At 49.6% G+C, this 27,723-nt stretch overlaps 2 protein-coding genes across 2 annotated transcripts in view; one reads left to right on the top strand and one right to left on the bottom strand.

Annotated features, from left to right (window-relative positions):
• Positions 1 to 377: 377 nt before the first annotated feature.
• On the bottom strand, positions 378 to 9,183 carry plekhg7 (pleckstrin homology domain containing, family G (with RhoGef domain) member 7). The gene is made up of 16 exons (XM_068739877.1): positions 8,572 to 9,183; positions 8,007 to 8,029; positions 5,754 to 5,872; positions 4,926 to 4,966; positions 4,518 to 4,619; positions 3,998 to 4,147; positions 3,747 to 3,842; positions 3,410 to 3,508; positions 3,002 to 3,115; positions 2,503 to 2,677; positions 1,898 to 2,013; positions 1,552 to 1,639; positions 1,378 to 1,457; positions 1,153 to 1,303; positions 959 to 1,056; positions 378 to 660 (listed from the first exon to the last, which is right to left on the bottom strand). The coding sequence occupies exons 1-16, from the start codon at positions 9,181 to 9,183 to the stop codon at positions 550 to 552; spliced, it is 2,175 nt and encodes a 724-aa protein (XP_068595978.1). The 3' UTR covers positions 378 to 549.
• Positions 9,184 to 11,006: 1,823 nt separating this feature from the next.
• Positions 11,007 to 27,723, top strand: part of itpr2 (inositol 1,4,5-trisphosphate receptor, type 2) — a 35,884-nt gene continuing 19,167 nt past the window's right edge. The window contains 36 exon segments of the mRNA XM_068739274.1: positions 11,007 to 11,098; positions 13,868 to 13,938; positions 14,210 to 14,328; positions 14,414 to 14,500; positions 15,519 to 15,677; positions 16,402 to 16,500; positions 16,594 to 16,677; positions 16,763 to 16,909; positions 17,103 to 17,198; positions 17,466 to 17,510; positions 18,277 to 18,428; positions 18,651 to 18,750; positions 18,837 to 18,997; positions 19,076 to 19,217; positions 19,314 to 19,472; positions 20,175 to 20,347; positions 20,672 to 20,791; positions 20,919 to 21,101; positions 21,257 to 21,508; positions 21,585 to 21,732; positions 21,812 to 21,959; positions 22,087 to 22,274; positions 22,366 to 22,489; positions 22,590 to 22,647; positions 22,742 to 22,907; positions 23,116 to 23,319; positions 23,690 to 23,773; positions 23,858 to 23,983; positions 24,074 to 24,196; positions 24,369 to 24,569; positions 24,802 to 25,053; positions 25,132 to 25,257; positions 25,363 to 25,491; positions 26,396 to 26,516; positions 26,661 to 26,842; positions 26,964 to 27,106. Of these exon segments, the coding sequence (XP_068595375.1) occupies positions 11,007 to 11,098; positions 13,868 to 13,938; positions 14,210 to 14,328; positions 14,414 to 14,500; positions 15,519 to 15,677; positions 16,402 to 16,500; positions 16,594 to 16,677; positions 16,763 to 16,909; positions 17,103 to 17,198; positions 17,466 to 17,510; positions 18,277 to 18,428; positions 18,651 to 18,750; positions 18,837 to 18,997; positions 19,076 to 19,217; positions 19,314 to 19,472; positions 20,175 to 20,347; positions 20,672 to 20,791; positions 20,919 to 21,101; positions 21,257 to 21,508; positions 21,585 to 21,732; positions 21,812 to 21,959; positions 22,087 to 22,274; positions 22,366 to 22,489; positions 22,590 to 22,647; positions 22,742 to 22,907; positions 23,116 to 23,319; positions 23,690 to 23,773; positions 23,858 to 23,983; positions 24,074 to 24,196; positions 24,369 to 24,569; positions 24,802 to 25,053; positions 25,132 to 25,257; positions 25,363 to 25,491; positions 26,396 to 26,516; positions 26,661 to 26,842; positions 26,964 to 27,106 (4,964 nt within the window).

Below are 27,723 nucleotides of genomic sequence, written 5' to 3'. Positions count from 1 at the left end.
CCTCGGGTGGCTCGGTGAATCGTATCTGTGAGGACTCCAGCCCCAGTCCGGATCCTCGGGTGGCTCGGTGACTCATATCTGTGAGGACTCCAGCCCCAGTCCGGATCCTCGGGTCGCTCGGTGGCTCGTATCTGTGAGGACTCCAGCCACAGTCCGGATCCTCGGGTGGCTCGGTGAATCGTATCTGTGAGGACTCCAGCCCCAGTCCGGATCCTCGGGTGGCTCGGTGACTCATATCTGTGAGGACTCCAGCCCCAGTCCGGATCCTCGGGTGGCTCGGTGACTCATATCTGTGAGGACTCCAGCCACGGTCCGTATCCTCGGGTGGCTCGGTGACTCATATCTGTGAGGACTCCAGCCACGGTCCGTATCCTCGGGTGGCTCGGTGACTCATATTTGTGAGGACTCCAGCCACGGTCCGTATCCTCGGGTGGCTCGGTGACTCATATTTGTGAGGACTCCAGCCACAGTCCGGATCCTCGGGTGGCTCGGTGACTCATATCTGTGAGTACTCCAGCCACGGTCCGTATCCTCGGGTGGCTCGGTGACTCATATTTGTGAGGACTCCAGCCACAGTGAGGAGCTCATGATTCGAGGCCGCTGAGAGTCCAGCTCCGACAGAGCGGTCACGGCACCCTCTATCTTTGACATCCACACTCTCTGGAAAAAGAGGAGTAAATATTCATCACATTCACTTTCTGTGCCTACTTGTTTGGGTTTCCATCAAGTTTTACTTGCAGAACGAAACAACTGGCAGAACCTTTTTTATTACAAGATTACTTTATGGTTCTCAGTTTATCAGCTGGTGGTTAAATCTGATTTCTGCATTACAGAAATGTGGATAAGGATTAACCCTAATCCACATTTACATGCCCTTATGGTAAACAGAATATAAGCACCTTGGTGGTTTTTATAAGGGCGCATGCCTTTAGAAACGAAGGGTTTAAAATCCGTCTACCTTGGTGGCTTCTGATGCAGCTTGCAGAACAAATGCACCGACGCATTGCTGATAGCGGTTCTGGTGCATGACTATGAAAGAATAAGGCAGGCCTGATGCTGCAAAGGAAGCACAAAATGGCCATTTTAAATGCACCCGATGATTCTGATGCGGTGCAATCAGCACATCCACTGAGTTCACAATGTGTTCATTACTTGAGGCATTGAGCTGATCGATGTTCTTGAGCTGGAGTCGGTCCAGGGAGACGGGCTGGTCCACGACTGTGAACGTGCAGCCTTCCTTCAGCAGCTGATCCAGCTCCAGGTTCTGCAGCCTCGGGGGGTTCTGGTCTGGACCGACCGACCTCTACACAGGGAGACAGACAGACCACCGTGAACAAGCCATGAAATGAATCATGCGGAGAGCAGATCGTCACAAACCTTCTTGTTTCTCTTTATCTTTGTGATCAGCAGGAACTCATCGAACAGGAACAGATAGACGTCGATCAGCTTCGTGTTCTCTAGTAGTGAACGAAAGAAGCGTGGTGTCAGAGGTCGCTCACGTGGAAGCAGCGAGCTCTGGAAACATGTTGGAGTTACGCCAGATGTGCACACCTGTGAGTACCAGTTTCCCCTCGTGCAGCAGGCTTCTGTGAGAAATGAGATTCTCCAGAGTGACAGCTTTCAGGAGGTGTTTTAGATTCTGTAATATAAGCTGTCAGTCAGGCAAGAGAGGAAAACATTCTGGAATGTTAACGCTAATCTAATCAGACACAAACATAATGGGACAGGTTGCATCATAATAAGGGAATAATCTGAAGTAGTTTAATAGATAACTAATTTTCTGTCCAGATAAAAAGGATGGATCAGCATCAAAATGATATTGGAAGATGAAATGTTACGCTTAGTCAGCAATACTGCCAGACAAACAGTAATATGATGAAGACACAAGTAGCCGGACCTCAGGGATGAAGGCCCGCTTGTCTCGCTCCCACACAGGCAGCCACAGCAGGGCGTCTCGCAGCTGCTTTACCTTCTGGTAGTTGTCCAGCCATTTCACCTTCCCCTCCAAATCACCTGGAAGCAGAGAGTTTCAGGGTAAAAACACTTTTCAGATTGTTTAATAATCATAATTACCAGCGTAACTCGATGCCTGCTAAAGCCCTGCTAAAGCCCTGCTTTATTGATCTGTTGCCTTCCCTTCTGGTGCTGGTTCCCAGCCAACCAAGCACAGGCCTGACGTGACGTGAGAGACCTCAGCTCCATTTACAGTCAGGATCGTCCCACACCCAGAGCTTATGGGAATAGAGTGGTATTAAATTTACGATTTGTTTTATTATTATTGTTTATTGCACATCGATAGAGGCACAAAGCCCGCCTATCTGGCGTGTCACACGGTTTCCTGCCGTGAATGGAGCCCCGTCGGGCCCGTTTGCTCCTTTTGTGTTTGCTGCATCTTAAAACGCTTTGAACCAGCTGACTGAAAGGTCTGTGGTTCAGCGCTCTTCAGGGTTAGCCTACTCATCCATGCACATCCTACGGAGACGTGGTCTTTGTGCCGCTTACATATAGACGTGTCCACCTGCTCCGCTACGACCTGCAGGGCTCTGCTCTCGTCCTCCACCTGGCACCTCTTTGCTATATTCCGCAACAACAATGGGTATCGCGTTAGCCTCTGCAACGGCGCCACCAGCAGGTCACGCAGTTGGAGCCTCCGGCACTGCTGGTTCCCCTCACACCACTGGGTAGAAAGAGAGCAAGGGGGGGGCAAGGTGGTCAGAGGAGTTCAGGCCTGTATGTATATGTAAAATATATAGAATATAAAAGTATTGGGATTAATAAAAGTTAATTGAAGGAACAGGGGGGGTGCAGTGAAAGGCACGTGGAGAGAAGAATGAGACCAAACGGTAAAGAGTCTAACATTCCTCTCTGACACGCCTCAGTGTCTCAGCTTTGCTTTTATTGCTTGGGCAGCCATGTTTCTGGGCGTCCTCCACCGTGCACCTGCTGCATTGTCAGGCACACAAATACACTCAGGCTGCTCTGCGGGATTTCCCTTCCATACCTTCATGTAAGATCCAAAGTCTTCTCTGGACTTCAGGCTGTCCAGATAAAGCAGGGCTGCCGAGTAGTTGAGGCAGTACGTCTGCAGGCAGTGGCAAATGCTCTCCTGGAAAGCCTGCCGATAGATAAAGGTGTCGTATAACATCAGGACACAGACGGTCAACCTTTAAGCTGGAGATAAACCGGTCATAAATCACCAGGAGAGAGATGGTGCGGAAACAGAAACTTAGGCTGTGCATGACCAAGATTTTCCAGTTAATGCAAAGTGACCCCCCCCCCCCCTCCTCATCTTTGCAATATTTAATCATGACATTTGAGCTCAAACTGAGCTAAACAGAGTATGTCCTGTGTCTCCACCATCTTATAAGTGGAGTTTTTCTAAATGAGCTCACATGTGAGCCACGCTTGCCTTGCTCAGCAGCTCCAGTAGGCTGGAACCGACACCCTCAGCAACCTCCAACGTCTCCTTGATGACACAGAGGAGGTTGTTCAGGAAACCAAAGCTCACCTGCAGCCAAAAAAACAATAGAAAAGCAAACAGTAGAATCAAGGCTCCCAGCTGTGCAGCACGCTCAGTTCAACCATAAACACAAAGTAGATTCAATGAATCTATAAGAAGTTCATCATCTATTCATTTAAATTGCAGCTCAAGCACAAATAACTCTTACAAAAACAATAATGAAAATTAACTGGTTCGGTGCATGATCCCCCGAAAACTGGTGGGGCTCCTTCGCATTGTGTCTCACCAGACAAAGCTCCTTGAGGTTCGCAAACAGCCTCCAGGAGTCAATATCCCTCAGATAGTTCCTAACCTGCAGGTCCGTGAGCGTAGCTGAAAACACCTGAAAGCACCAGTCAGAGAGAATACGCTCATCATCGCGTTTCTAATCCACTGGTTTAACGGCTGGAAACCTTTTCATGAACCGCACTGACTGTTTCTGACAGGAGGGAAAACACGAAACAGGTTGGGCTTCCTTGTGTGGGTTCGTACGGTCACCTCTTTAAGAACCATGATCTGATCCAGGAAGTAAACGCACTCGCTGGTGAAGAGCTCCCAGACGGCCTCCTGTCTCTTGAAGGCGAGAGCGTTCGACGTGGCGGCCGCCTGGAAAGACTGGCCCCGGAGAAACTCCACCAGAGAATAGTCCTGCACGGAAAGGAAAGCAAACCATTCAGGAAGACGTGTGCTTACGACTCAGCCAGAGGGTTTGCACTGAAGCTCTGCCACTCTGAATATCCAACCACCGCTGTGATTGACTCACGTGCGCGTCAGGGTTTGTTTGTACATGTGCATGGTTGACCTGACTCGGTGCTGTCAAGAAAATCTGGTTCTTCGACTAACTGCTGTGCTGTTAGTTCTGTTTCACTTGCTACACGCTGATATTTGCATTGGAAATCTGTGTCTCCCGTTCAAATTCACATGTTTGCTTAGATCAGAGCGAACCGCACAGTCAGCGTGCACGATGATTTACATAACAAACAGCCTGGACGCATAAGGGCCGCGGGGAACGCCTCACCTTGTGCCTCTGAAGGTCAGAGTTTCTCCAGTCTTCAATCTGTGACGTAGAGAGATACTTTTCAATGTCTGATGCTGAGCCCGTCTGCAACTTCCCTTTACTCTAAAACGGGAAAGAAAAGAAGGCCCGTTACATCAGGCACACGCAACCAAGGGAAGCATCGCGTTCGCGGATTTGAATATGGCCCAAATATCTCTCAGAACAACAATGAAAAACGGTTCAAAAACGGAACTGAACAGGTTCGGTTCGTTTCTGTGGTTGACGAATTATGAAAAGGCCGAAGGGGATAAGAGGAACCGCATTAATCTGCTTTGAGAAGTAGGTCAGAGAACAATGTCCAAATCGCCTGCCCTTGGCTATAGCAGAGCGCATCAAAACAAAACAAGCGCACACAAACGACACACCTACCGTACTACGCCTTGAGAAAGGCCACTTTGACTTCTTAGTGTCTGCAAAAACCACAAACATGAAATACAGATCATCAAGAGAAAAGCCAGCAACAAAGCAGGATAGAAACAAACACGTTGTTTAAATGGTTCCGTTCGTTTTTACGAATGTGAAGGATAGATTTCATTACGGCGGCGCCGACAGTGCTGCCTTCAGCTTTTGGACCAGATTTGTGGTTTTGCACCAGAAGCATAGAGAAGAACGACAAACTGTTTCGACCTCTCAAAGTCTCTAAACAGCTTTAGATGCAAATGGTAGATTCAAGATGTTTAAATAAAGAATTTAGGAAAAAAACTAGGCTGCTAAAATACAATGAAAGATTTGAAGTAGATAAGATTGCTCTTATAAACAAATACTTTCAACTCATGGGTAAAAGAAGAGGAAAACAATTCAGGCATGAAATATCTCTGCCATGTTAGATAGATAACATAAGAAGTTATTTGTGTTTAAATTAAAAATAGGAATAACTCGTTAAAATGTTTCACAAAATATTACAAGTCCCCTTTCCAGTACACGGAGGACTCGTCCATAAGGCCTTATGAGAAAAACAATTGGCAGTTTTTGAACTGTACACCAGAAACCTTCATCTGAAACAAATTCCAATCCCAATGGATTTGTAACCATGGCGACAACACCAGGTAGAAATGACTAAAGTAACTTAATAGCAAAAGGCACCACCTAAAGTACCTGGTTGGCGTGCAAAGCACATTTTGAGATGAACAGAAATCAGGCTTCCCTGCAAGAATCTAAATCATTCAAAAACGTACATTAAAGCTTGATAGGATTTACCAGAGAGGCTTGAACTACATAATATATCTGCCACGCCATTGGATACGAAAAGATCTCCTGGTGAAACATCCAATCCGGAAAGGCTGACCACCACGGAGCTCCGCCTCCTTTCCTGAAGCCTGAGGGTGACAGAACAGGTGTACGTCTTCAGGTTTCATCACTTTAATAATGACTGACGAACATACCACACTTTAATGTGCTGCTATAAATGCACAAAGACAATGGACTGAGTGTGCGTGACAGGAACCAACAGGATTCCTAAAGTCATCAAGGTAGAAACGCTCACGGCTGGGCGTAACGCGTCCGCTTCATGCGTGAGTAGGAGGCGATCGTCATCGTCGTGTGGAATGTGACGAGCAGTCAGTCCGAACAAGTCATCAAAGCATGGAGGGAAATACTGAACCGGCCTTTCAGCTTCAGGCAAAGCTCACTGTAAAGGCTGGTGGGGGGGGGGGGCTTGTTATCAGAATCCCCCCCCCCACATGATGCTCATCTATGATGTACATACTGGTGTGAGGAACATTATGCACCGAAAACCAGAGCTAGAACTTAAAGAAAACACACAGAAGCTGATCCTCAAATCGTCCACTGTGCGCCTGAAGATAATAATAGTTCATATAAAAACAGGGCGTGGCAGAATGACTATTGGACACGAGGCCAAAAAGGATTGCAGAAATGGTAGACTTTGATCGGTGACGGCGTTAATATAACAATCATTAATTAAAACTGCAGGGCAACCAGGAAGGTGTAAATGCCAACATAGGGGGGCTGAGGTGATTGGCACACGCACGGCCGGAACCTTTAAGACACACGCACGGCCGGAACCTTTAATACGCACGCACGGCCGGAACCTTTAATGCGCACGCACGGCCGGAACCTTTAATGCGCACGCACGGCCGGAACCTTTAAGACGCACGCACGGCCGGAACCTTTAAGACGCACGCACGGCCGGAACCTTTAATACGCACGCACGGCCGGAACCTTTAATACGCACGCACGGCCGGAACCTTGAATACGCACGCACGGCCGGAACCTTTAACACACAACCACGGCCGGAACCTTTAACACGCACGCACGGCCGGAACCTTTAATACGCACGCACGGCCGGAACCTTTAATACGCACGCACGGCCGGAACCTTGAATACGCACGCACGGCCGGAACCTTTAATACGCACGCACGGCCGGAACCTTTAACACACAACCACGGCCGGAACCTTTAACACACACGCACGGCCGGAACCTTTAATACGCACGCACGGCCGGAACCTTTAATACGCACGCACGGCCGGAACCTTGAATACGCACGCACGGCCGGAACCTTTAATACGCACGCACGGCCGGAACCTCTAATACGCACGCACGGCCGGAACCTTTAATACGCACGCACGGCCGGAACCTTTAACACACAACCACGGCCGGAACCTTTAACACACACGCACGGCCGGAACCTTTAATACGCACGCACGGCCGGAACCTTTAATACGCACGCACGGCCGGAACCTTTAACACGCACGCACGGCCGGAACCCTTAATACGCACGCACGGCTGGCGGCTGCAGGGAACACTTGCTGGACTAGAAAGTTAACAACAGAACAAGTTTACCGGCTCTCTTTTCCGTCGGACTGCGAGCTGCTCTTTGCCTCACCCAACGGGCGGGTCCCGATAGACGTATATTAGAGGCAGGATTTAAACCAGCAGCTGCACCTGAGAACTGGATACGCGGCTAATGGGACAGAGGAGAGGGCCCGGGTACTCCTGTAATCCAGGTCAGGGCCCCCCCTTCCCTCCCCACAGTGACCACTCAGAAAGGTTCATCTGTGTCAGACACAGAGAGCACTTGTTTTGTCCCCCAACCCCCCCTCACAAGAGAAAATAATGATGCCCAGAAACAAATCCACTCCAATCAATGGCTCAAAGGGCCTGGTCACTGCAAGAGGCACAGTTCCAGGGTGTCTTTACGGGGACAAACGCTGCCTAACTATCCAGTGAGGGGGGGGGGACGGCCCATTAGGAGGCGTGTGGGTGATGATCAGAGAACGCAGCCTTAATGAGGGTTCGTCTCACCCACACATAAACCATGGGACTCTCCAAACTTCACCCAACAGGCTAGAAGGACAACGAATACACAACGGGGCCCCTCACACCAGCAACCAGTCTCCCTCGGGGGTGTCCCATTCGCTCAGGGGACAGAGACGGGGGCAGGGTTCTGATCAGCCACACACACACACACACACACACAAAGCTGCACTTACCCATTATGGGAATGATCTTTTTCCTGCGAAGAGAGGAAAACACTGCATGAGTTCGTACACACGGCAGGAAAACTTCTTCATGTCACAAATATCCTGAGAAAGTCAGACGTCAACGGTTTCTGCATGAAATAAATCATTCTTCACACGCTCGACTTCAGGCTATTTATATTCTGTTATTGTATTAAAGCCCCCCCCCCACTAATGACACTAGATCCACTTTCAAAGACATTCAAATTTGAATCAGTGTTTTAAACGCTGGGATTCAAAAGCCTCTGATATCCGAGGAGAACGTCGGGACTATTGAGAAAGAGCTTGGTTGAATACTGATGAATAGACCCCCCCCCCCCGCTCACTGACCCCTCCATTATAGGGTGACTGTGACTGGGTGGGGGGGCGCGGAGAGCCTTGGGAAGCAGTGGGCTTGGTCAGAGCTGTCAGTGTAAGTAACTGCTGATTCATTTGAGCACCACGGGGGGGGGGGGGGGGGGGGGGCAAGGCTCCCCCAGGAAAGGAATGTGTAACCATTTCATTGATAGATTAACAGACAGAAACGGTTAGAGCTCACCTGCGTGTCACTATGGGGGAGTTCTAAGTGTTCACTGTGAGCAGGGGGGGCGGCGTGGCGTGGTTGGCTCCTGGAGGAGGCGCCGTTGTCAAATGTCTTTGATCTGTGCGATCTGGTTCTCTGTCGGCCAAAGGATGAAACGGGCCGATGATCCAGACAGGCGTCTCTGTCAGGGAGGGGGGCGGCTGCAAGAGGGGACTCGACCCGGCGAGCTGGCGACGGGGGCCTCATCTCAGAGGAGGACGGCTCCTCCCGAGTGCCCCCCATCCCGCCGGCGCACCGCGTGCTCCTCATCCTCCTCAAGGTGGGGGACGTGGAGATGCGTCCGGGGGCCTGCCGGTCGAAGTGGAAGAAAGGCGCCGCTGAGCCGTTGGCGTCCGCCCGGGACGAATGTCTCGACCCGAAGTGTGTCCGCGTGAGATCTATGCGCATGATGACAGGGTTGCTGGTCTGACACCCCCTGTGCTCAAAAGGCCCCGGGCCCGTTTGTGTCTGTGCATCTGCTACACCTGCAGAGACGTTATCATCGGCCCACTCAACGTAGTCCGGGTCCAGCTTCTGCTCGACGGCCTGCTCTTTATCTCGTAGAATAACGCGCTCCAGGGAAGACATTATAACCTCTGAGGCATCGTAGGGCGGAGCCGCTCAGAAGACGTGCGACCCGGCGGCGTGCACGCCGCTCCACGCCGCTCCACGCCGCTCCACGCCGCTCCTCCTCCGGGTCAGACGGTCAGATGATAATAATCCGGTCGCATTCCAACAGAGCTCAAAGTGTTCACCTCTCAAGCTGCAGGAGAAAAAACAGAAAGGCAGGAAAAGCGTCAAAGCCCACACACACACACACACACGCATACACACACACGCACGCACGCACACACACACACGCACGCACACACACACACCACACACACGCACAACACGCACACACGCACACGCACACGCACACGCACACGCACAACACACACACACACGCACACACACAACACGCACGCACACACGCACACGCACGCACACGCACACACACACGCACACACACACCGCACACACACACACACACGCACCACACGCACACACACACACGCACACACTGCTCCGATAGTGGAGTTGAGAATAGTTTTAGCACTAAAGTGAATTTATAAAATAAAGTACCGGTATGAGCAAATGAATGGAGAAACTGTGTACTCGACGCAGTACAGCAGTACAGGAGTACAGGAGTACGGTGTCCAGAAACTACAAGTCTTAGCAATGATATGACCAGACCAGAAGGACACACCAGGAGGACACCTGTCTCTGTCTCCACAGACCCTTCTGGGATTATCACCTGTGTGAAAGCAGCGCGCGCCGCGCGCACATGCCTGGACGGACACCGTTTAAAATGTAATGCGTTTACTTACATCCACCGGCGAGCGACGAGCGACCGGGAGCCGACCGGGACGGTCCGGACGGGGTCGGAGTCAACCCGGAGAGACGGACACGCGTTTTACGCGTTTTACGCGAGACGGTCTGTTTGCGTGACGACGGGGTTGAGTGTTCTGTCAAAACACGAGCGAGAGAGAGGAACAGGTCTGAGGAGTGGAGGGGGGGAGGGAGGGAGGAGGGAGAGAGAGAGGAGAGAGGAAGAGAGAGAGCGGAGAGAGAGAGGGAGGGAGGGAGGGAGGGTTTCCTTATTTTGTATTTATTGTTGTACCAGTAGAATCGAATGTGCGTCACTGAGTCGCACCTGCTGCTGGTTCTGGCCCAGTTGAACCAGAACCAGAACCAGAATCGAGAAGCTGTGACTGGTTCATGTTTGTATTTAACACAGAGCGGCAGAGCGCCCTGTTGCTTCAGTGTGGACGCATGAACACTAGAGGGCGACATAGTTCAGCTAATATCAACGAATGGGTAACCTGTGTCATCATCATCATCATCATCGTCATAGTTGGAAGAAAGTCTTCAAATCCTTTGCATCAAAGGAGGCCTTAAAGTCCAAGTGTTGCTCTCAAAGTTTATTTTATATAATGTATCAATAATATTGATTTATAGTAAAGTATAAAATAAAATAATATGGTAATACTACTACGCTTTTGTGTACATAGTTGTACTGTTGCGGCTGTGGTGGAGGCAGTTTGAATAATATTTCTACGAACGCAAAGCCTCTGCGGAGCTGCTTCCTCCCCGTGCGTCCGAGGGCCTCCTCTGCGTAAAGCCTCCACCATGGCGCACGCACGGAGCCCTGACAGCAGCAACTCCTCCCCCCGAGGCGGCTCCGAAGAGGAGCTCTGTCCGCCAGTGTGACTGACAGACAGGAAGAAGCTGAATAAGTCCTGGAACGCGACGCGTTCTTTACGCGCCTACGCGTATTACCGACAGGCATGAAGGTGGATCCGAGTCCGTAGCGCGCAGATCTCCACCCGGAGACGTTCTGATGTAAAGTCCGGATCCACAACTTCGACATGTCCGAGCTCAGATCCAGTTTCCTCCATATTGGAGACATCGTGTCTCTTTACGCGGAGGGCTCGGTGAACGGCTTCATCAGTACTTTGGGGTATGTTTCCGCCTCTCACTTCCACTCCCCGGGGAGTCCATATGGACGCGCTCGTGTGTTCCCCCCCCCCCTCGTCGAAATACATTCGGCGTAAAGTGCTCGTGCGTAATGCGCGCTAAACGCGTCTGGTCAGGAAACGGTAGTCAAATGTAACAGGTATGCAAAGCAGCGTGATAAACCAGGAACTCCGATGTTGCAGGGCTTGCTGTGCCCCCCCCCAAAGTGAGGTGGGGGTTCAGGAAGTGGGCCCGAGGGGGGCCGGAGAGGCCCTCCTCAGACCTGTCATGGAGATTGATTGTCAGTGGAATAGATTATTCTCTTATTATTAGGATGTTGAGACGTCTAAAGTTTCGCTTTCTGTAATCCTGTGAAGATATTTCACGGTTTATTCACTGGTCTGTGTTTGCATGAGGGGATCATGTTTGCTCTACACCCAGATTCGCTCTGAACCTCATTCTTAAGAATGACAGTCTGAGATTTTATTTCTTCGTGTTTACCAAAGCTCATAAAGCTCATAAAGCTTCAGGCGTCTGACGTCAGCGTGAAGGAAAGTTAATTCATTCAGCAAAGAACAAAAGATGAAAGACAACCGGCAGTTTGATCTTCTGTTCCTGAGCCGAGTGTCATTACGAGGTGAAACGCCTCTGGGGCCGGGGCCTCAGTGGCGTCAGTGGCCCCGGCCCCAGAGGCCCCGGCCTCAGTGTGACCCCGGGCTCTGTGGCCCCGGCCTCAGTGTGACCCCGGGCTCTGTGGCCTCGGCCTCAGTGTGACCCCGGGCTCTGTGACCCCGGGCTCTGTGGCCCCGGCCTCAGTGTGACCCCGGGCTCTGTGGCCCCGGCCTCAGTGTGACCCCGGGCTCTGTGGCCCCGGGCTCTGTGACCCCGGCCTCTGTGGCCCCGCTGTGAGGCAAAGTGAAACTCTTATCATCCAATGAGTGGATCCGTTTGACAGGAAGCTCCCGGAGCTCAGCTTCACCACGTTTGCTGAGAGGATAACGTTCGATACGCGAGTTCCTCACAAGCACCGTCTGAGTGAGGTCGCCTCCGATGACGTCACCTCGCCCACTGGCGTCCATTAACAAACTTGGATCTTGTGCCGTCCCCCTTTCATTTTAGTTTCATTTTGATATTTCTGACCCGGCAGCCCATTTCACTCGGATAAGATGAGCCATAAATATTTCTGCATCTTTTCTGCCTGTGGTTGAATTATAGCTCCCAGAAGCGGCGCGGTGAGAACAGGATGCGTTTATGAGGAAGTGCTCGACCCGTTTATGTCGCAGGGTGGCTTTTAACAGCAGGTCGGAACACGCAGCGGGAGTCGCTGTTAAAGCTTTCACGCCTTCTGAGTACGAAACAGACGTAATATTCTTTATCAGTGAGCCCAACACAAACGGTGCAGCTAAAATTAGCTTGGTTCATGTTTAACTCTCACTCGGAGCGTTTCTGTTTGAAGTCAAGCCCCGCTCGCCGCAGACCTATTTCTGAGCTGGAGGGAGTTTTCCATAGAGCTTTCCTGTTAGCCGCTTAGCACTCGATACAGCTTCCTGTTTCACGCGGTTCTGTCTCATTTAGATGGAACTCTGATATGGAGTCGGAGGAAATAAATAGGAAATGGCTCCGCCTGCTTTTAGTTTTTTGTTGATGATGATGATGGTGATGATGATGCTCATCAGTGGACGTGATGAATGGAGGCGCTCGTGCACGGCAGCCTTTGGTGCAAAGAGGAGAAAGGGAGAAACTAGCATGAAGTGATCTAATACCACAAAACTACAATGCCATAAAAGCACAGATAAAGACCCCCCCCCCCCCCCCCAGTGAAGCTGCTAACAGGGAATACTCGTACTTTAAACGCGTATTCCGTTTTCTCAGGTACGGGGACTTGCGAGTCACGTCTGGGTTTTCCTACGCCGATACCCTGAGGGGGCATTAGAGGAACTTCAGACCTACAGAACACAGGCGTGGCTTCAGATTAGTAAATTATTTGCAGTGTAAATAGAACCCAAACAGGAATTTGCTGACAGGAAGGGAAACGTTTTTATTTTGATTCAAGTCATTTTCATATATTTGATGCTTTTAAGTTGCATGACGAAAGCGCTCTGTTCATAAACGACCGGACCGGTCCGGTCTGATCCCACCGGTCCGGTCTGATCCCACCGGCACCGGTCCCGTCTGATCCCTCCGGTCTGGTCTGATCCGTCCGGTCCGGTCCTACAAGCAGCATCGCTCTGACTCTACTTCATGTTGGATGCTGGACTGAATTTTGAGTGACTTCAAACTTTTATTTTACTGTGGAGGCGATCAATCAGACGTTTCCCATCGCTTTCAGCAGTGATTTATGATCTGGTGATGAATAATAAATGGGACTTTGATTGGAGTTTAACGAATGCTGGTTAAATGTGTAAAATAGTCCCTAACCAGCAGATAAAGTTAACTGGAGCCGCCTCCAGTGCCCTCTAGTGAACCCCGAGCAGAACCTACATGGCTTCCTCTGGTAGCGGCTTTCCGGTGACCTCGGGTCGATGCTGCAGACACGCACGCACACACACACGCACACACACACATAATTACTCCCAGTGGTTAGTTTTTCTTCAGCACATCTCATCATCCTGCAGGCAGCTTTTGAGCGGCGTATAACTAGCAGGCAGGACTGTGGGCGTCGCATTGAACCGTGAAACCACAAAGCATCTACGGTTTGCTCTCTGAGGTCATGGAACAATTGTCTAAAGGTCAAGCTTGCATGATTTATCATCATTGTGTGGCCCTCCTGCAGGCTTGTTGATGACAGGTGTGTGGTCCAGCCTGATGCTGGAGACCTAGCCAACCCCCCCAAAAAGTTCAGAGGTGTGTAGAAACATAGCGGCCATTCTGGTTCAAGGTGTGCCACACACACACACACACACACACACACTTTAAATGCCAAGGCTTACCAATGTTTTCCTCCAAAACATTGTGGTTTTCTAGACGCCTTTCTGTGTCTGCATGACTTTAAAGTCTTCTGGCTGGTAAATAAGATTAACAATCCTGTTTGCCAACATTGGGCGTCACTTAGCTTAGCGTAGCTTAGCTTGCAGAATGTGAATCTTTGTGCCTAAAAGCTGCTTTTCCTCCTCAGACTGCCTCTTCAAGGTGTGTCCCATGAACAGGTACTCGGCTCAGAAGCAATTCTGGAAAGCAAAACAGGGGAAACAAGGGAATAACAACACCCAGAGGGACCTGTTTAAGAAGTTAAAGGTAGAACGCTTTCTGTATCTAGATCTTCATTTATCATCATCATTTTCATCCCAAAGCTCGAGTAAGTCTCTGTGTCGTTACCCAGCATGCAGCAGAACTGGAGCAGAAGCAGAATGAGTCCGAGAACAAGAAGCTCCTGGGAGAAGTCGTCAAATACAGTAACGTCATCCAGGTACGGCGCTTCTCTTCCAGCGAACACCTGAGGTGCCAGATCGTCTCGAGTCCACAGCCGCTTCTTTTTTGTTTTCCTGTTAGTCAAAGTTGAGTTGGTGTCACCCAAAATGGAAACCCTGGGCAAACATTTCGGAGCCCACAATGGTTGCTTTTGGTGTCACAGATTGCTGAACTGTTTGTGTTAGGAAGTGAAGAAAGCCAAACACGTGTTTGACTACTGCTGCAAAATGCCTGCAAGGCAGTCTCTATTGTTCACAAGCCGCTTCTCTAAACCGCAGTAGAAAGTAAAGCTCTCGTTTATGTGCCAAATGGAATCGGTTCTATGTTTTGTTACATTACATCCGAAATAAAAAATAAAAATCTCCTCCTTTTAATCATTTAATGAAACATTTTTATTACAGCTTTGACAGATGTCTTTTTGGACTCGAGCTACGACTGATAATGACAGCAAACAGTATCTTTATCTTTATACACCAACAATGAAAAGTTAAAGTGAATCGGGGTTGATTTTAACTGATTTTTCAATCAGTAAACGACATTTTAAATGTTAAATGTAAATATCCAGATGATATTCGGTGTTGAGCTAGAGACCCCCACCCTACATGACTGTGTCAAATTCCATAAACATCGGCCAATAATCAACTGAGATAATAAGAAACTAATTTTGAAGCTCCATAGACTGAGAAAATCAGTGATCCATACTCCAGGATCTCTTCTGGATCATCTGTTTCCGGTAACATTCCCAAAATTCCCTGAAAATGTCATTAAGATCCGTCCTTAATTTTTTTAGTTATGTTGCTAAAACATACAAATAATCCAACGCCGGAGAAATCGTAACCTCCTCGGGGGAGGTAAAGAATCTAACGGTAACAGGAGATGTTCTCCACTTTTACGTTTTAATATTTTCCTCTATCCTCGCCTCATTGAATGAGCTTTTCAGTGCAGGAATGTCGCTCCTCGTTAAGTTTTGCTCCAGAGTTTCTTCAGGATTTCTGAACAGCCCGTTTCTCTCACAGCTCCTGCACATCAAGAGTAATAAGTACCTGACGGTGAACAAGCGTCTCCCTGCTCTGCTTGAAAAGAATGCGATGCGTGTTTCTCTGGACGCCGCCGGGAACGAGGGCTCCTGGTTCTGCATCCAGCCCTTCTGGAAGCTTCGCAGCGAAGGAGACAATGTAGGTGCTCGGCCGCTTCTTGCCACGCTTGTATCTAGACGGGAACTACACCGATTGAACTTCCTGCTGCGATCCAAGTATCCTGCTGACCTCTTCCATCCTGTACACTCAGGTCGTTGTTTGTCCTGCCCCAGTAACAGTTCTGATTTTGTCATTCCCCTCTGGCTTTAGCATCCTGTGGTTAAAGGTATTGCTCTTGATTGTGCATGTTGTTCGTTCGGTATTCTGTGAGACGCATGGATGCACCAGCCTTCCCGTTGCATGCAGGCTGTTAGGTTGACCTTTAAAAGCGTTCAGCTAGCTCCTAGCTACGCTGCGTGCCACTGATGTGGCTTCAGTGCATTTAAAATGATCACATACATTCCCAGCAGGGAACTGGAATATGTGTGACGCTCCAGCTGTTTGTGAAGCCGCAGTGGATAAGTGCTGTTTGGAGTCAATAACAGCTTGGGTTAGGGTGCTTACAGAGAGAAGCGAGCGTTGTGTAACACAGTAACGGGTGCAGTCACCGTTCCTCGGTGTGCTTCTGTCATAGTCACTCGCTACGGTGTGAATAAACCCGTTTCTTATCTGCTGCCTCCGCACACACGCCCTCTTCTTTGATGCAAGGAGATGTTTTCAGTTCTTAGTCGTTGTGCATGGACGTGCTTCTGTTTGGTCCGTTTGCTGGACGTTCACCGACCGGCGCCACCTGCTGGGATATAACCGTCTAATTGCCTTCAAGGTGGTGGTCGGAGACAAGGTGGTGCTGATGCCAGTAAACGCAGGGCAGCCTCTTCATGCCAGTAACATCGAGCTGCTGGACAACCCCGGATGTAAAGAGGTGGGTCTAGTTGGTTTGACATGTCCCTATCAGTGCTGAGACATGCAGCGTGACACCCCCCCCCCCCCCCCCCCCCCCCCCCCCCTGCTGCAGGTCAATGCTGTGAACTGTAACACCAGCTGGAAGGTTGCCTTGTTCATGAAGTTCAGTGACTACAGGGAGGACGTTCTGAAGGGGGTATGTTTGTTTCTTACACGTCTTCTGGGTGACCGACACGCCGTTTTTACTGAAGCGCTCTCGTGGTCTTCATGCGTCCCGTCAGGGCGATGTGGTGAGGTTGTTTCACGCGGAGCAGGAGAAGTTTCTGACCTGTGACGAGTACAAGAAGCAGCAGCACGTCTTCCTCAGGACCACGCTGCGGCAGTCCGCCACCTCCGCCACCAGCTCCAAGGCGCTCTGGGAGATAGAGGTGAAGCAGACCTCCATCAAAGACTCTCGCTAACACAGTCATGTTAACCTCCACCCAAGGTCGGGCATCTCCAGGCCCGTGGGCCGATCAGCACCTGGTGCCCAGGTGGTGCCGAGTGGGGGCCGAGACAGAACACACCCTAAGCCTTTATATAATGGTATAATGTGCTGCTTCTTTTGTGTCTCTGTGCCAGGTTGTCCACTATGACCCCTGCAGAGGTGGAGCCGGCCAGTGGAACAGTCTTTTCCGCTTCAAACACCTGGCAACTGGGAATTACCTCGCAGCCGAGGTCAGGTTGAACCGTTTCTACTGTTTCTGCTTTCATCCATTTCATTCTGCAGCCGCTTGTCTTTGCTTTTAGACAGTAGCTTGTGCCACTCTGTCTACTCTTCAGTGGATTTCCAGGAATGTCCTGTAGGTGGCAGTGTTTCCATTATTTTGGCTGCTGTCACCCACCCATCTCTTAGTGTGTATTTTGGTGTTGGGGGGGTATAATGTCAAGATGATCACCAGAGCGCTCGAGATTTGAGGTCACTGACATTCAGTCTCTCTGCAGATGAACCCTGAATTCAAAGACAACATGGTGGACCCTAAAGGAGAGGTAAGCCGGTCAAACGAGCCCCCGGAGCAGTAAAAACACGCCTCACCTCGGGTTGAACACTGTGATCAGCCTTTCCTATATGATAGATTTATATTCCTGATTCGTGATGTGGCTAACAACGACTCAGACTTCCGAGTTGGTAAACGGGAGACGAGTTCGTTGTCCGGCTGGACTCTACTGTCTCCTCATCCTTCGGTTATGCAATACTACCTGTTGTCTCACACTCGCAAAGTACTTGTACACAGACGCATACAAACACGCTCTCATTCTATATCTAGACATTTTGTTCAGCTCTTAGCTACCTTCTACATTTATATTCTGGCAATGCACAGGAACACACACAAACCCTCTCTGCCACGCACACTGATTTTCAGACACACAGGGGGCTCCTTACATAACGGGGGGGGGGCACAGACGTGCTGTCTGCTCTGCTCCACTCGCTTGTGCTAAGCTGGTGGGGTGAGTCACCAGCGGAGGGGCAGGGAGGAAAGTGGGAGGATAGAGAAGTGAGAGGCAGGCGGCTCTGGGGAGCTTCCCATTGACATGCATGGAGCAGTGGGAGAATCGAACCCTCACCGTGATCTGCTGCATCTGCACAGTGTTGACCGTAACACAAAGTTTCTGTGTGGAAAGATAAAGATTTACTGACGCTTAAGAGCAAATCGACTTATAAAGGTCAGTTATGCTCTTAGATAAACGGGCTTTTAGAATGCTGTCACTATTGTGTGTGTGTGTGCGTGTGCGTGTGTGTGTGTGCGTGCTGCAGAATGAGACGGAGGTTGTGTTTTCCAAGCGGAAGCATCAAGCAGCAGAGAAGATTACGTTCACCCTGGTCTCTGTTCCCCATGGGAACGACATCGCCTCGCTGTTTGAGCTGGACGCCACCACGCTGCAGCGGGCCGACTGCCTCGTGCCCAGGTCAGGCCCACAACACGAGCGCCGCTGTCGTGGCGTCCATCACAGAGCACATCAGGAAGTCTCCCGTTAGGGCTCAAACCAAGCCAAAGAGGAATCTCGTCACGGTTTCCTTCAGGGGGCAGCTCAGTGATGTTTTCAGGATTCTAGTTTAACGCCTGACTCAAATGAAGTAACGGCTTCCTCTCATTAGTCGCATGAATGACTCATCACATTGTCCCTCAGAAACTCCTACGTGAGGCTCCGGCACCTCTGCACCAATACCTGGGTGACGAGCACCAACGTGCCCATCGATACGGAGGAGGAGCGCCCAGTCATGCTCAAGGTCTTTACGAACTCGCCTCCACGTCGACACACAACTTGTAGAAAGCTGGATGCCGTGTGTCACACCTCTCTCGGCGTCCATAATAGATTGGGACCTGTCCCCCTAAAGAGGACAAAGAAGCTTTTGCCATCGTATCTGTTCCGCTGTCGGAGGTCAGAGACTTGGACTTCGCCAATGACGCCAGCAAGGTCCTCGAGTCGACGGTGAGGAAGCTGCAGTACGGCAACATCGCTCAGAACGAGAGGAGGTACGGACGCACGGCGGCACGGGTGGCGCAGTACTGTGAGCAGGTTTCTGCCATTTTAAATGTTCGCTTGTACTTTAGGTTTGTGACTAAACTCCTGGAGGACCTGGTTTTCTTTGTGTGTGTGGTTCCAAACAACGGTCAGGATGTTCTCTCTGTGGTCACATCCACGCCCAACCGCGAGAGGCAGAAGCTGATGAGGGAACAGGACATCCTTGCCCAGGTCAGCATGAGTACAGCGTCCCACTGGGGACTAATACTTGACTGAAGTATTTTCTGCTTAATTCATACTTTTTTTTTTTTGTCATTGTATTTCTAGATCTTTGGCATCCTGAAGGCCCCGTTCACGGATCAGGGCGACGGTCCGATGCTGAAGTTGGAGGATTTGGGAGATCAGCGCTACTGTCACTTCAAGTACATGCTGAGGCTCTGCTACAGGGTGCTGCGCCACTCCCAGCAGGACTATCGCAAGAACCAGGCAGGCTGCTCGCACCTAAAGGCGTCGTGTTGTCGTCGGGCCCGTTGTCACTGAGGCGGCGTCGTTTCCTCGGGCATCCTTAGCCTGATTGTTTGTGGAATCCAGCTATCTAGCTGTGCAACAGTCTGTCTGGAGGTTTTTATTGTCGTTGGCCAACTCTTGTTTATAATAGCACAACGCTGCAGAAAGCGGAAAGGTGATCCAGAATCCACTTCTGGATCCGGAGACAAAGAGCACTCGCTTTCTGTCTATTATCCTTTTTGAGATTTGATGTTTGGAATGATAACGTACGCTCCTCCAGCTCTCAGGGCTGATAATGAAGTTAATGATTACAGCTTGTAGAAATACTTAACAGAAATATTACTGTTAGTATCGCTTGTGTATAATATCTGCCGTCAAACAGTTGCGTACTTAAATCATTTTAATTTTTCTCAATTAATTCGCTAACCTCCCCCCTTGAATAATTTCCGTATGTTTTTGAATTATTTTTCATCACAAATGCGATATTCAGGGAGGGTTAGTGCTCATCAAGCAAACTAGACTCAATTCCCAGCAGGCTATTGATGTGATCGACAGCTGTCAGGTCTGTGTGAATGAATGAAGGTGTTCATTCATTCATTAGGCCCAGCGTTAAGCTGTTTGCACGACTCGTACGCTTTGCGTTGGAAGCGTTTCTGACCGCACGCTTCTTGTTTCATGCAGGAATACATCGCCAAAAAGTTCTCAATCATGCAGTCTCAGATTGGCTACGAGATCCTGGCCGAAGACACCATCACTGCGCTGCTGCACAACAACCGCAAGCTGCTGGAAAAGCACATCACGGCCAGAGAGATTGAGACGTTTGTCAGCCTGCTGAGACGCAACCGAGAGCCCAGGTGAGACGCGCACGCCTGTCAAAGGTCGGTAACAGGAAGGAGAATTGGTGCTTGAGACGTAGAATGCAACCACGGGAACATGGAAGGATGTTCACGACTCCAAGTTCACCTTCCGGTGATACGTGACTGATTTAGAGGAATATTCAGGATGCCTTTATCCAACTAATCTCAAGTGACCGGTCCCCGTTTAAATGATCATCCCGTGACTTCTCATCCACCGTTATTATTACGCTTTGTTATTGTGTTCGATCAGCTCGCCTGCTTCTGTGTGGAAACTGGAAGGTTTCTTAAGTGCGCTCGTTCTTTTCTGGTTTGCTTTTCCAGATTTCTGGATTATCTCTCTGATCTGTGTGTGTCCAACAAGACGGCCATCCCCGTCACGCAGGAGCTCATCTGTAAATTCATGCTGAACCCCACCAATGCCGACATCCTCATCCAGACCAGGTGAGCCACACCGGGTTCCTTCCGTCATTTTGAAATCGCTTTTTCTAAATATATGTCGACGTGCAAACAGAGCATTTGTCTATACGGGACAATAATGTGTGCCCCCCCCCCCCACACACTTCCACAGACTAATATCCAACACAGAGACCACCTTGGAGTCGTCCCTCCTGCAGGAGGAGGTGGAGGAGGAGGAGGTTTGGCTCTACTGGATCGACAGCCACAAGGAGCCTCATGGCAAATCTATCCGACACCTGGCGCAGGATGCAAAAGGCAACCACAAGATGGATGTCGACATCGTCACGTATTACAGGTGACGGTGCCGTGCTAGCACTCCCGTGGAATTCACACGCAAGAAACTCAAATAAGGCAGACTCAAGTTTCCTCTTTCCTCGACACGCCCATCATCACATCAAAGATCTGTTTACATGTCGCGTTTTCTCCCCCCCCCCCCACCTCATCTTACAGGTACCAGCTCAACCTGTTTGCTAAGATGTGCCTGGACCGTCAGTACCTGGCCATCAATCAGATCTCCAGCCAGTTACCTGTGGATCTGATCTTGCGCTGCGTGTTTGATGACTGCCTGCCGTACAACCTGAGAGCTTCCTTCTGCCGTCTGATGCTGCACATGCATGTGGACCGCGACCCCCAGGAGGCCGTGGTGCCGGTGCGCTACGCCCGCCTGTGGACCGAGATCCCCTCCGAGATCACCATCGATAAGTGCGCCTCCCTCCGCCCCTGTGACTGTCTTGGCTATGAATAGGCTGCGTGTAAATGTGATTGTGCTTTTTAGCAGGTTTCAGTACGAGTCCACTGACACCTCCAGGGACGAAATGAAGAGTAAATTTGCTAACACCATGGAGTTTGTGGAAGAATATCTGAAAGATGTCGTCAGCCAGCCTTTTCCATTTGGGGATAAAGACAAGAATGAACTAACATTAGAGGTAATCTCCATATTATTAGTCTTCATGTTTTATTATATTCATTACTAGTTTATCGATGTGTTTTTTGTCTCTCCTCCAGGTGGTGAATCTGTCTCGTAACCTGGTTTACTTTGGGTTCTATAGATTTAGCGAGCTGCTGCGTCTCACACGCACTCTGCTGGCCATCCTGGATGTCGTCCAGCACCCTCTCACCTTCATGAACAAACTCAACAAGAGCCCAGAGGCTGGTCAGTGCAGTGACACGGTGTTTACGGCAGCTATAGGACGACGTCTCTAATATTGAATGCTCCGTAAACGCAAACGCAGGCTGGATACGTTCCTTGGACCATCCATTTGATGAGTTTCTCCTCTCAGGCAACAACGTCCTGCGTACGATCCACGGCGTCGGGGAAATGATGACTCAGATGGTCATGAGTCGAGGTTTGCCCCACAGCCTCCCAGATACCCCTCTCTCCCTGCGCTATAGAAAAGGACAGTTGCTGTCAGACAACGAGGACGTCATGGTGATGGACACCAAGCTGAAGATCATCGAGATCCTGCAGGTGAGCATCACCTGTGTTGACAGTCGCTGTTATTTAGCAGCATAATGTCGCTGGTTGATTCTATTTGTGGGTGTTTTTGTTGCCCTCTTAGTTCATCCTGAGTGTGAGGTTGGACTACAGGATCACGTACTTGTTGTCCATCTACAAGAAAGAGTTTGGGGACAAGAGCGTGACTGAGAGCTCAACCTCTGTGGCGGACATGGCCCCTCTGATACGTGAGACTTCCATACCGCTCGTATAAAAACATCTTTTCTACTGTAAATGACGCATCCTGCCAAATGTTCTGACGAAGCGTCCGCTTCATTTTGTTTCCAGCGGCTGAACCGGACATTGATGAAATTGCAACCAAAGCAGAATCTATGTTTGTTGGGAGGTAAGCGAGGCTTAAGTACACCCGAATATAAACGGAGCAGAGAAGTACGTAATGTTTAAACCTGCTTTGACGGCATGCTCATGTATGATTCCAGCACAGAGTTAATAGCGGTGGAGCTGGATGACGAGGGTGGCCGGACATTTTTGAGGGTTCTGATCCATCTCATCATGCAGGACTACCCCCCACTGGTGTCGGGCTCTCTGCAGCTCATCTTCAAACACTTCAGCCAGAGAGCTGAGGTGCTGCAGGCCTTCAAGCAGGTAGCGGCAGAAAGAGTGTGACCGATTCTTGTCACGGTTGGTGCGGAAGGTTCTCTGAGCCGAGTCCGTAGACTCGCTAAGACCTTCCCCTGCTGCAGATAAACGTCCATACGTAACGACGCGCTAACCTTTCAGTGTGATTTTACACACAAATATTCCTGGTGAATATCTCACCCAGTGTGCCTGCGTGTGTGCGTGTGTTCACCAGGTCCAGCTGCTCGTGTCAGAGCAGGATGTAGAGAACTACAAGCAGATCAAGACGGACCTCGATCAGTTGCGTCTGACCGTTGAGAAGTCAGAGCTGTGGGTGGAGAAGAGTGGCGTCTACAGTGACGAAGATGTGGAAGTTAGGCAGGACAAGGAACAGACCGTCGAGGTGTTGAACCCATTAATGGAGTTTTAATGTTAAGATGTAATATTTTTTCCTGACTTCATTATGGATCAGATCCCAAAGACATTTTGCATGGTAGTGCACATCGCTTTATGACTTTATGAATTGAATGCATATTTTACAAGATCTGATTTTTAATTTTTTTATTTAAAGCCTCCATTATAAGTAAATGGGGAAAATCCAAATTCTTTTGTATCCAGACGGGTATCCGGATCGATCGCCGTTAGACAAAGACTCATCTTCAGCACCATCCAGCAGTTTTTTGCAGACGTAATAATCCTTCGAGAGTTAACATGCAAGAATTATCAAGTTTTGTCAACTGTGTCCTCGATTTACATTAAATGAACAGACTACTAAATATTTATTCTTCATGCATGTCTCGTTCCAGGAGAATGTCCTGAGCCCGGTTCAGGATGGAAATGCAAAACCTCAAATTGACAGCAACAAGGCAAACAACTACAACATTGTCAAACAGGTGATCTCCATGACAACCTTTGTTCCGGTTATCCTTGTTATTTTGAGCTCAATTCTACAGCAGGCACTTTTGTCTGGTGTCTAGATCCTGCTTCGGCTCAGTAAGCTGTGCTATCCCAGTAAGAAGAGTCGCGTGCAGCAGCAGAGGCTGCTGAAGAACATGGGCGCTCATACTGTGGTGCTGGACCTGCTGCAGATTCCCTATGAGAAGGTGGGAAACGATCTGAATGAAGCTCTTTCTGCTTTAAATTCTTGCTCATGATCGCTCTCTTTTTATTTGTGGATTTCTGCCTTTGCACAGACCGACGAGAAGATGAATGAGATCATGACCCTGGCTCATACATTTCTGCAAAATTTCTGCAGAGGAAACTCTCAGAACCAAGTTCTCCTACATAAACACCTGAACCTCTTCCTCACTCCAGGGGTATGTACATATATATATGAACTTTCTATATTTTTTCGTTGTCATTCTCTTCCCTTGTATTTTTAATGGACAAGTTTCAGCAGGTTTCTCATTTGTCTTTTTTCCTCATCATACAAATGGATCAAAATACAGTTTTAATGTAGATTTCCCTTTGAATTGTGTTTTCCACTAGTTGCTAGAAGCTGAGACAATGCGCCACATCTTTATGAACAACTACCAGCTGTGCAATGAGATCAGCGACCGTGTGGTCCATCATTTTATCCACTGCATTGAAACGCACGGAAGACACGTTCAGTACCTCAAGTTCCTCGAGACCGCTGTGAAAGCTGATGGGAAATACGTGAAGAAATGTCAGGACAAAGTCATGACGGAGGTGAAAATACCAGTTCACCCATTATGTATTTAAAAAAAACTGTCTTTATGAGTAATACTACTAAAGTTTTGTAATTTCTTCAGAGTACACAGATACCACTGCTTTAATATAAGTTAAACCTTTTGATCTTTCGTTCGTTTTCCAAACCTGCTGAGGTTAAACGTTTTTCCGTGGCTGCGGCGGCGGGCCAGATAATCTGTAGTTAATCTGGTGAAACGTTTCTCTGCTGCAGCTGGTGAACGGCGGCGAGGACGTGCTGGTTTTCTACAACGACCGCTCCTCCTTCCAAGTGCTGCTGCAGCTGATGGGCTCCGAGCGAGAGCGGGCGGACGAGGACGGCGCTCTGGCCTACCACAACACGCTGGTGGAGCTGCTGGCTGCCTGCACTGAGGGCAAGAACGTTTACACCGAGCTGAAATGCACCTCTCTGCTGCCGCTGGATGACATTGTTCAAGTTGTCACAGACGTGCACTGCGTGCCAGAGGTAACGGCTGGCGCGGACGGCAGAAATGCGTTTGTGGTGCCATTATCATGATATTTTATTTATCGACTTCATCCCCAGGTGAAAAGTGCTTATGTGAACTTTGTAAATCACTGCTATGTGGACACTGAAGTGGAGATGAAGGAGATCTACACCTCCAACCACATCTGGAAGCTCTTTGACAACTTTCTGGTGGACATGTGCAGCGTAAGCGTTTTAAAAGTCACATAAGCATGGCTGATGCAAGATGAAGATGACGATGTGTGTTTGAACATTTTCAGAGGTCTCTTCTATTTCATGTTCATGTTTAAGGTGTGCAACACCACCACAGACCGTAACCATGCCGACCCTGCCCTGGAGAAGTACGTGACGGAGACGGTGATGGCCATTGTCAAGGGCTTCTTCAGCTCGCCCTTCTCCGTCAACCACTCCAACCTGCAGGTGTTGCTTTTAGCTTTAGCAGAGGCAGATTCACTAAAAGCGAATCCAAGCGTCGTGCCAATGCTTGGGTTCCCGCCAGTAGGAAGGCCTTTCACAGGAGAGTTCCTCCTTCACTGCACCTTCACCTGGAACCTTCTTGCTTCATTGCAGACATTTTACCTGCTTGAGGAGATTTATGCAGCGGCAGGTCCATCACACACACGCCGTCTTTAGGGCCTCATTACCTGAGGGTGGAGGTCTGAACGGCGTGCGTGCGTGCAGACTGCAGTCATGCAATCCGAATCGTAGCAGGTGACAGGGTGAAGCGCTCCCCGTTCACTCATTCATGCACCATCTTACCTATATAATGATTTAAATCATGCTCACGGGATCTGTCAGGGTAATTCATGCGTCCCTACGCTCTGGTTCCCTCTCAAGCTTAGAAGTAAAGTTATTCCTTATTGTTGCTTACGTCTCTGAATATTTGCTGCAGTTGTTTTTACTGCATGCATGGAAACTTTCAAAATAACATAAAGCAGCCTCTCGTCAATAAATTGTTATAGAAAACACGCAGCAAAGTATTAAAATAAAAAGCTTGCGATGGACCACAGAAAAGACGATGTATTGTGTGGGACTGATTTTTGTTCTGTGCTCTCATGCTACGAGGAAATACTCGGGTTCAACGTGCAGCTAAGGGCTTGGAGAGTCATTTTATGGCCGTTGAGAAGTTCTAAATCGGTTGCTTGCCTCGTTTTCAGTACATCTGACACCGTCTCTCCTCCCTTTTTAGGGGAGAAGCAATATTGATTTGAATGTTGGCGGTGATAACGACCTAATCCTTCAAGCGCTGGCACATTTGCTATTAACGTATCAGAGATGGCATTTCTTCACGTGCGGTGTTCCCTGCTCGCTCTACTCTCCACAGACGAATCAGTCCGTCTTCATCAAGCTGCTCCAGTCGGCATTCAGGATCTACAACTGCACTTGGCTCAACCCTTCTCAGAAAGGAATTATCGAGAGCTGCATCAAAACTCTCGCTGACGTTGGTGAGCGTTTCGTGTTCTTACATATTGACGGCATGAAGACGAGCTACTCGGTACCGCTGATGAACTCTCTGCCGTTTGGGTCCTGATGCTGCGTTTACCGTCCAATCACGACTCGTGAACTCAACCCTTCATGCTCTTCCTCAGCTAAGACGCGGGCCATAGCCATCCCGGTGGACTTGGATAGTCAGGTCAACACGCTGTCTCTCAAGGTCCACAACACAATGGTGCAGCGGGCAGCCAAGGACTGGAGGATCTCGGCCCGCACGCGACCCCGCAAGGAACCCCTGGGTGGACCCGACTATAAAAACATCATTGAGAAATTGCAGGTGCGCGTTTCTAACGAAGCTGGAGGAACGCACACAGTTTGAGCTCGTACTCATTTCCGCATGCTAACAGGCCGTTCAATGGTTCAAGGTGTGAGCGAGTCCTTGTCTTTGTGATGCACAGGGAGTCATGTCCATCCTGGAGGAGCAGTTCAGCCCAAAGGTTCAGTCAGAGTTCTCCGTGCTCGTGGACGTTCTGCACAGCCCTGAGCTGCTGTTCCCCGAAGCTGCTCGATTACGCTGCGAACGTGGAGCGTTCATGTCCAAGTGAGTCGCCGTCCATCGCCACGAACACGCACTCCTCACGCACTCCTCACGCACTCCTCACGCACTCCTCACGCACTCCTCACGCACTCCTCACGCACTCCACACGCACTCCTCACGCACTCCTCACGCACTCCTCACGCACTCCTCACGCACTCCACACGCACTCCTCACACACTCCTCACGCACTCCTCACGCACACGCACTCCTCACGCACTCCTCACGAACACGCACTCCTCACGCATTCCTCACGAACACGCACTCCTCACGCACTCCTCACACACTCCTCACGCACTCCTCACGCACTCCTCACGCACTCCTCACACACGCCTCCTCACGCACTCCTCACACACTCTGTGAAAGGCTGAATGCCTTGCTTTAAGGTGTCGTTCGTGCAACTGGGAGGAGCGAGCATGTGCAAAGTCGGCAGTAAGTCAAGTAATAAATGGAATATAATTAAATAATATTCTGCATTATTTCAATTAATTTTATTCTGTAGTTGCTTCGAAAAAGAACTGAAAGAACTGAAAGTGAGGAAACACGTAACAAATTACAAAGAACATCCTTGAAGTTGGTGAATAAACGCTTCGTTAGATTAAACCATAGCGAGTATTTTAAGA

Source organism: Brachionichthys hirsutus, chromosome 5 (genome assembly GCF_040956055.1).
Source record: "Brachionichthys hirsutus isolate HB-005 chromosome 5, CSIRO-AGI_Bhir_v1, whole genome shotgun sequence".
Classification (NCBI taxonomy): domain Eukaryota; kingdom Metazoa; phylum Chordata; class Actinopteri; order Lophiiformes; family Brachionichthyidae; genus Brachionichthys; species Brachionichthys hirsutus.
Note: the sequence above shows the minus strand (reverse complement) of the source record. Positions and strands in the feature narration are given on the sequence as shown.

What these genes read in the sequence shown, in the direction of transcription:
- plekhg7 (XM_068739877.1), bottom strand. Translation starts at nt 9,183, where the DNA reads ATGTCTTCCCTGGAGCGCGTTATTCTACGAGATAAAGAGCAGGCCGTC. An exon ending in AGATCATGGTTCTTAAAGAG is followed by an intron (nt 3,843 to 3,997) that starts GTGACCGTACGA and finishes TGGTGCTTTCAG; the next exon opens with GTGTTTTCAGCTACGCTCAC. An exon ending in CGATCAGCTCAATGCCTCAA is followed by an intron (nt 1,057 to 1,152) that starts GTAATGAACACA and finishes CTTCCTTTGCAG; the next exon opens with CATCAGGCCTGCCTTATTCT.